At 45.0% G+C, this 9029-nt stretch overlaps 2 protein-coding genes across 2 annotated transcripts in view; both read right to left on the bottom strand.

The window, feature by feature from the left end:
* The window catches only part of MBD2 (methyl-CpG binding domain protein 2), a 150366-nt gene extending 142908 nt beyond the window's left edge, over positions 1-7458 (bottom strand). Inside the window, exon 1 of the mRNA XM_042448965.1 lies at positions 7107-7458. Within this exon, the coding sequence (XP_042304899.1) occupies positions 7107-7222 (116 nt within the window). The 5' untranslated portion in view covers positions 7223-7458. The remainder of the gene's footprint in view (positions 1-7106) is intronic.
* Positions 1-9029, bottom strand: part of STARD6 (StAR related lipid transfer domain containing 6) — a 71704-nt gene that overhangs the window by 11168 nt on the left and 51507 nt on the right. The window lies entirely within an intron of this gene.

Below are 9029 nucleotides of genomic sequence, written 5' to 3'. Positions count from 1 at the left end.
TTTTCCAACTACAGGGCTATAGCTTCCTCTAAGGAGCTGTGGCCGTCTGAAGCATGGGCAGAGTTCAGCTGCCCGCTCCAAGATCCCCTCCAGAGAACAAAGGCTATATCTTTATATAGTAGCCCAACCATGGGGCATCTGAGCAGGGACAGAGTGCAACCTCCCGTCCCCAAGATCCTCTGCATGCTTGGTTCCCAGAGTAATTCAGCTGTATCTTTAGACTGTTATCAGCCAGAGGGGTTTCTGAAATGGGCAGAGTGCAGCCAACCCGCCCATACCCTTTTGCATACGGTTTCCACACTAACAAGGCTAGGTCCTTCCTATAAGAACAACGGGGGCCTCTGATCATGGGCAGAGCACAGCCCCTGCCCCCAAAGACGCTTGCTGTATACGGTCAAGATAAAGCACGTGTTTAGTCTGTAGCACCAGTGTGGAGAGAGAGATCTGTAGCAACCGATTTGAGACCACTTAAACAAAGAATTGGCAGGCATGAGCCTTTTTCTAGACTTGAGTCTACTTCCTTACATGCAACCAGTTTGCAACTGAAACTTGGCCACTTTCATTTCCGAACACAAAGATTTGGGGGATTTGAATTTATGTTTCCTCACAGACTATTCATATATAGGTCCTGTCTCTGGCTTTCACTCCACAAATGCCTCTGAGGAAGTAGACTTAAGCTACGAAGCGCATAAGCGCCAACTTTTTTTTTCCAGTTAGTCTCAAAGAGGGGGCGACGGTGTATCTACCTTTGGTTATACTGATTGCCAAACTAACATAGCTATATCTGTACGATATAGAATAGCAGCTGTGGCCTCTGAGCAAGCAGAGTGACAAGACCATTTTATTATATGAGTGTTGTTTAGCTTTTATTTTTGTAGTGTCCTACATGTTTCCTTGAATGCCTTACATTTTTGTTACCTTGTCAATCCTTTGGCCGGTTAGGACATCTAGTCACCCTGTTTATGACAAAACTGTACAAAGGCCATGATTATAAAGCAAACCACTAAGATACTAACAACATATAAACGAACAATCCCTTTGCACTATTCCTCTCCGCATTAAAGATTACTCTTTCTGCACCCTATGGGACAGCTTTCAAAGAGGCAACTGTCTTGGTGTTGGGTTTTGTTTGGGGGGGGGGAGGGAAGAGGCGTGTGGCCTCCTGAGGTCTACTTGTTTCCTTGCCAAAAGGCCGTTTTTTTCTTTGATGCCATGGAACTCCAGATGGCAAGTGCCATCCTTGTTTTTGTGGGGAGGTTGGACAATCTTTACAGGCCTCCTGGTGTGCAGAGGAGGTCTTGAGAGTTGAGACTTGTACTTTGAGGGAAATGAGAAACCTGGCGTTCTTGATTTGGGAGTAAAGACGGGTTTAATGTAACTCAGAGTGACAGACGGGGGCCTGGCGAGACATGGGAAATGTCCAGGGCTTGGCATCTCCATGTTGGATCCTGTCCTCTTCCTCTCTTTTTTCTCAGCATGCTATACTGGTAACCAATCCCTGGGTGTGTGTGTGTGCACTTCAAGAATGGCGTAGGGAGAACCCTGCATTTTATAGGGGTTTTATACTTCTTTTTCTTCCTCACATTCCCCTTGTCATCCTAAGTTCTTTTGCAAGAGCCTTTGTTGTCTATACAGTGGATCCTTGTTTATACGCTGGGGTTTTGGTTTCCCCAAGGATCCCCCGTGTATAAACAAAAATCCGGGTATGCTCAAGTCCCATTAAGTATAAAAAGGGTGTCCCTAATAAAAAAATGGGAACTCAAATAAATTTATCGTTTTTGGAACATTTTTCAAACCTGTAGGCTTAATCCGTGCATAAAAAATCCTTATAAAGGGGGCCAACTGTATTATTTTTCAATACCGACAGAGCCGCCAAATCATAGAGCAATAATTAGAAGAGGGCCGCAAAGGCCATCCATCCAAAACAACACCCACCATCGCAGGAAATCACAATCAAAGATGACAGTGGCCAGCCATCCTCTGCTTAAAACCCTCCAAAAAGGAGTCCACCCCGCCGCTTTCCAAAGGGAGCGTGTCCTCTCGCAAACAGCTCTCAGTGTCAGGAGTTTCCTTCTAATGTTTTTAGGTGAATCTCCATTCCATGTAGTTTGAATCCATTTCTCTCTCTGGGTTCTGCTCTCTGGATCGGCAGAAAACAAGAAGCTTACTCCATCCGCATATTGACATCCCCGTCAATATTGAAACAGGTTGATAAGTTTTAACCAAGCAGTCGTTTCATCATCACCTCTTGGTGCCCTTCTAAACCTTTAATACTGTTTGTTATTGTGTGCCTTCTAGTTGTTTCCCGCTTGTGGGAATGTAGCCTGAATGCTTGGAGCCAACCCAAGCACCTTTCTTACAGGTCAGCGGCCTCTGTGAATGTTGAAGAGAAAGGGATTTAGTAAATGAGAACCGCATGGCATAATATTTTGAAGTTGACTCTGGAAACCAGGGTTCAGATCCCCAGAATCAGCCAGGAAATCATCAGAGACGGCAGTGGCAATCCCCCTTCTAAAGAAACCGGCCAAGAAACCCATGAATAGGTTCCCTTAGGATGGCATAAGGTGACTTGTAGGCACACGAGAACAACAGGAGGTCCTATCATAGGGTTTTTCTTGGCAGGTTTCTTCAAGGGGGGTTTGCCATTCCATCCCTGAGGCTGAGAGGGTATGACGTGCCGCAATGGGTTGTCCGATGTCCACAGTGGGGGTTCCGAAACCTGGCCTTACAATGATCCTAGTCCATGCTTAACAATTTTACCAGCTGGCCCTCAGATATAGATTGATAGAGATCTGGTGTGGCATAGTGGTCTGCAACGCTGGAGACACAAGTAGTTCAATTCCCCGCTCACCAGAAAAAAGCCCACTGGAGGACCTTGGTCAAGTCCACTCTCCTCGCTCAGCCTCTGAGAGAAGAACCCCATGAAGGATCACCTTAGGGTAAGCCATAAAGTTGGAAAAAAATTTGAGGCTCAAACAAACACAGCAACAGCAGCAGCAGCAGCAGCAGCCAGCAGCAGTAACAACAAACACATATTTATACCCTGGTAGTAATCTTAATCTTTGTGGTTCCCAGAGTAAATGAGTTTTCGCCTCTGACAGGCCTGGGTGGGGGATGAAAAAGGTGGTCACAGTTTTGGTTGCCAAGCAAAGCAGCATGCCTAGGAAAACTCATGCAAGGGAAATTTTTTAGTCCATTTGTAAATAATTTGAAATGTCTTTTTGACTCCCGCCACTTGTAGTGTTGTGTTTCCCCCAGGGGGTCTATCATGACACCAACATGTCCACCAATTCTTACTCGGAAGTAACCACTAGGCAGTCCAGTCCTGCCTGTAGCCTGGGCCTCTCTTAAAGTAGTTGTGGTAGTTTGGCATTGCTGCTGTCTGGTGTTTTGGAAAGTTGGTTTTTTGTACTGCAGCTCCCAGAATCCAGCCCATATCATTGGTTGACCAGTAGCTTAGCACCTAGGCATCTCCTGGAGGAGGTAGCTTTGGGAGTGGCAATCCCTGGCATGAAGAGGCTCTTGGATGGAAAACACTGGCCTTTCTTATCCTGCCACCTAGACATCTGTGCCACACCTATGGGCAAGCTCTGGCTCGTCCCCTCTGTGCTCTCCTGCAGCTTCTGTTCCGGCAAGGGACAAAAGTACCTCATCCCTTGTCTGGTTCCTCATCCTTGCCTATATTCCCAGAGGAGAAGGCAAGCTGGTAAACCGTGCGCCCCCACCAGATCTTTGCAGCTAACAACAGCCTAAATCCCTAACATTGGCCATGCACATAGGGTGAGTAGGTGAAATGGGAACATTTGGTCTCCTTGTTTACTGCAGTGGTTGCAACCATGGCCAAGCTGGCGGGGATGCTGGAAGCTACATTCAGTCACAAAAAAACCACTTCCCATCTGGAAAAATCTTAAAAACATCCGAGGGGACTGAGTTGGGGAATTACTGGATAGGAAAATGCTTTGAGGACAAGCACACATAAGTGCTGCCCATGGGGCCAATCCTCTTTACAGGTATGGGTTTTGGACAACGCTTGTAAAGTACAGGGGGGTGGGCCCTGCAACTCTCATGGACATACGTGCGGGGATTACTGACATTGTCTCCTAAATTCTTTACTAACTCTGCTGTAACTTTTCAACACCATCTCCTCCCCGCTTGTCTTTTCCCTAGATTACAAGTAAGTTCTCCAACGTGATTCTTGTTCTGCTGCAAGCCTTGTTCCTGCGATTGCCAGGAACTGTTGTTTATAAGACATTGCGTACCTAGATACCTCGTAGTTCCTGAAGGCTGGCCAGCTGAAAGAGTGCTTTTTAAGAATCATGTGCTTGTGGCAAATTCCTGTGGTTTTAAGACTGAGCTGCAGGTTAGATTAAATTTTGTTAATTGTTTTTCATGAGATAAAGAATCTAGTAACAACTAGTGCGACAAACTCATTGCATCGATAAGGACTATAGTCCATGAAAACTGTGCTCAAAACGATTTTAAATCCAGATGGTCCGCAGGGTGCTAAAGAGAATAACAGGATTCTGATTTCATTTATTAATGCTAATAGAGTAACACAAGCTATCTCTTTCATTTTTTCCTGATACTTTATTTTTTGAAAGAAGGCTTTGGAGGCTGCATTAAATAGCAGATGAAAGACAATGGAGAGAATGCTGGCTATACAATGCTTACTAAGCATGTTACCTTCTTTTATCTCTCCTGAACACGGTCTGGCCGCTACCCACCCACAAATGCAGGAAAAAGGAGGCAGAGGCCATTTTCCATTCCTATTGCTGGATTTCCTCTCCCATTAGCCTACGAGCAGTTAGTGAAAAAGGGAATCATGGGAGTGGGACTCCAGAAAGACATGGAGAACCTAGTTTTGACTAATATAGATCATAGTTTGCTCTATATAATTGAAATCCAACTATATCTTCATTTTATAAGGTGGGGAACTAAATTGTAAGTTGCCTTTGAGCTTCTTCTGTCCGACTCAAAAGATTGCTCGAAAATTTATTTTTTAAAGGAAATCATTAGGTTTGAAGACAGCAAAAAGACCACTGTTGGAGTGGTGCACCTGGGACTTGGAAGTGACAGATTTATAGCCTCCATGCAGTCATGACTTTAGTGTGTGACGCGCATGAGATAGTTAAACCTCACAGTGTTGTTGTGGGAAGAAGTATGTGGATGGGAACGAGAACCACGTGTGTCACTGAAAGGAAAAGTGACTAGTCAAATTTTAGCCAACAAATCATTAATAGAACCAACATTACACAGTGAGTCGTAAGCTGAGGTGAGATTTGAATTCTCGCTCAGGATTCACATCTGCGCCTTTGTTCTCTATCGACAAATGTGAGGCAAATTGCTTTAAATCCCATGCAAAAAAAAAACGGGATTTTAAAATTTGGAAAACCCTGCAAGTGCAGGAATTTTTTCACGAGAGTTTTGTTTTGTCTCCACTTCCTGCTGAGAACAGCAGAGCACGTACGTCAAGCAGGGGCCAAACGCAGCTTGTGTTTGTTTTCTTGTGTTGAGGCCGAACATGGTTGAAGTTTGGGGATATTTGCAGTGTTCAAGGCGACTGCTACTCAAGACCATTGGAAAACACACGGGTGTGGGACGCACAGGTTGGCCGTGACTAACATTATCTGGCAACTCATAAGAGGAGAGATAGTGCAAATCGCCTCCGAACAAAGTCGTTGCCAGGAAAACCGGAATGACAGAGTTGTCTAAATTGGCGCGTGATTGAAGGCACATAACAACTGGTCAACCAGCTGGCTTTTCGCCTTTCTGTTCTTTTCTTTGTTTGTTACACGTTTCTTGGTTGTTAAGTGGTTTGTGATGCTGTATGTAGGGTTTCAATAAACAAGATGTGGATTTAAAAGTGGGGGGGGGGGGGGGGGGGGGGGGTGGGGGGGTGTGGAGGTGGTGTGTTGTTTATCGAAATAATAACCAAAAGTTGACAGTGGACAGGAGAACTTTAAGATGCAACTGGCAATGAACGTCTCGTTTATTTTTTGCGTATATTTGAGGGGGTGGATAGAATGGCCACGTCCAATCATAAAGTGATAGTACAGTTGTCAGATCTTGTAACTATTATTTGGAGGAAGGAAATGAAGGAAGGTGTTGGAGCCATAAGACCTACACATTAGGCCTTGTTAATGGATTGGGATTGGTGTAGCTTTTTTTCTTGCTTGTCTGGTCCATGGCAAAGGTAGTATCCATTTCCATGTTCAGGGTTTTCAGTTCCCGTTATAAAGGTTGATTTTAAAAGCTGTGTTCATGGGTTGACTCTGGGGGGGCGTTAGGTGGGGTGTTGGGGGTGTCATCCGTAGGTGGGTGGGTGTTGGGTGTACTGTTGGGTTCGTTAGCTATTTCTCTGTTGTTTATGTCAGGACCATGCAATATGCAAAAGGATCTTGGAAGTGGGTGGCTAAACTCTGCCCATGCTCAGAGACCCCTCTGGCTGCTGTTATACAAAGATACAACCATGTTAGTCTGGAAACTCAGAAGATAAAGCTGCCTTAGTTTGGAAACCAATCTGCAAAGGGATCTTGGAGGCAGGCAGCTGCATTCTGCTCATGTGCAGAGGCCCCACTGCAGGAAGATATAGCCCTGTTATTCTGGAAACTCAATATACAAAAGGAGGTGCATGGCTACACTCTGCCCATGCTCAGAGACCCCTTTGGCTCCTATTATATAAAGACACAGCTCTATTAGTCTGGAAACTCAGTATGCAAGGGGATATTGGAGGCAGGCGGCTGCACTCTGCCTATGCTCAGAGGCCCCTCTGGCTGCTATTATATAAAGATACAACCTTGTTAGTCTGGTAACTCAGTATACACTCTGCCCATGCTCAGAGGCCCCTCTGGCTGCCCTTACAGGAAGATATAGCCCTTTTAGTCTGGAAACTCAGTATACAAAAGGAGGTGCACAGCTACACTCTGTCCATGATCAGAGGCCCCTCTGGCTGCTCTTATATAAATATTCAGCTGCATTAGTTTGAAAAACAGTATGCAAAGGGATTGTGGAGGCGGGTGCCTGCACTCTGCCCATGCCCAGAGGCCCCTCTGGCCCCATTATCCAGAGGCTCAGCTCCATTATCCTGGAGCTCTGCGTCTGCTCACCTGAAGTAGTAGACATCGCTCTTGCCTGCGCTGAGGCCGGACTTGCGGATGACCTCCTCCTTCTTCCATCCGGGGGGCAAGGCCGGGCAGTCCACCCTCTTGCCCCGCTTCTCCATCCCTGGCGAGGAAGGAGGGAGGGGGCCAAGCAGCAGCGGCAAGAGGAGGAGGGTCAGGCTGCTGCCCAGGCCTCTTGCCCGCTCCCTGCTCCGCTGCCCAGCAGCTCTTCTCCCCCTCCGGCTCCGGCTTCCTCCGCCGTCCTCCGCTCCCTGCTGCGCTGGGAGCACCACTGGCCCCGCCGGCGCCTGCTTGGCTTCTAGGCTCCTTCTCCTCCTCCTTCTTGCTGCTGCTGCTGCTGCTGCTGCTTCCGTAACTGAGCCTCCGAATCCGTGTCATCATCCGCGCTCGGAACCTCGGGGTCATAGAGCCGCCGCCTCCAAGGAGGAGGAGGCAAAGGCCGGGCCAAGGAGGACGCAGCGCAGGCGAGCGAGAGAGAGCAGCCCCAGAGGCAGGCAGGCAGGCAGGCAGGCGCTTAGGGGCGGGGGAGGCAGAGATAGAGGGCGAGGGACACCTGCCTTCTCTGGACGGAGGCTTGCGAGTTGGACAGCAGCAGCCCAGAGTGTGATGCGGCGGCTCAAAAGGCCAATGCGATCCTAGGCTGCATCAGTGGCGTCCCTAGAGGGATGGAGTGACCCAGAGCGGTAACTCATGGCCTCACCCAATATTATTATTATTATTATCGTTATTATTATTATATAATTATATTATTATTATTTTCTTTTTTCTTATTATTTTCATATTTTATTATTTTCTATTTCCTTATAACTAGTTTTATATATATATATATATATTATATATATATAATTTTCTTCTCTTTCTTATTATTTTCTTATTATTATTATTATATAATTATATAATAATAATAATTATAAAAAAATTCTTTTTCTTATTATCTTATTTTCTATTTTATTATATATATATATAATTTTCTTATTTATTTTCTTATTTATTTATTTATACCCCGCTCTTCGGCCAAAAGGCTATCAGAGCGGCTTACATTTTTTAAAATTAGGCATTTCCCTGCCCTCAGGATTACACTCTGAAAAGACAATACAGGAGAGGAGAAGGGAAGGGCGAAGGTCCCCCAGGTCTGCTCTCCCTCATAGGCTTGGACCAGGGCAGAGGGACGGGCCCGCCTGCGGGGGCAGGCAAGGCCGAGTTAGTAGTCGGCCAAATGCCCATTCTTCAGTGAGGGGTTGTGTAGAGGAGGGCCTCCTCATTATTAGTATAGTTAGTTTATGATTATATTATTATTTTATTTTATATAATATATCTATATATATACAGTATATTATTTTAGTTTTTTCTCTTATTATTAGATAGAATATATTTAATTATTAGTAGGAGGATTTTTTTTCTTCTTGTTTCTTCTTTTTCTTATTTTCTCTTATCCTATTATTATTAGTATTATTTAATATATATATCATATATAGATATATCTACTTTTAGCACACTTTATATTTAACCACATGAAACTGTCTTGGTAATGCATTTACACGTCTCCCATTAAATGCTGAGATATGGGGAAGTGGGAGGAGGGGGTCAGTCAGGGGAGAAAGGCAAGGTCCCAGGTTATATTTTTTTTAAAATTATATATATATATTCTTTTAAAGTTTTCTTTTAAAATATCACCTTTTACCAACTTTTCACTTCAACTGCATGAAACTGTGCCTAATAAATTGTGGAGGCTTTATGTGTGGTTTTGTAATTTAAAGCTTTAGTTTTTGATTTTGCTGGTTGTTTTATGTCACAACTATCACCGTGACATTCGGTGATATGGATGGAATTATGATTAAAGAGTAACGCTGTGCAAAAACATTACTCTAGTTTGAGTCAATGGCTTTCATGGCCTGCATCCACAGTTTT

This window comes from Sceloporus undulatus, chromosome 2 (genome assembly GCF_019175285.1).
Source record: "Sceloporus undulatus isolate JIND9_A2432 ecotype Alabama chromosome 2, SceUnd_v1.1, whole genome shotgun sequence".
Classification (NCBI taxonomy): Eukaryota; Metazoa; Chordata; class Lepidosauria; order Squamata; family Phrynosomatidae; genus Sceloporus; species Sceloporus undulatus.
This window is presented reverse-complemented; position numbering and strand designations above follow the sequence as displayed.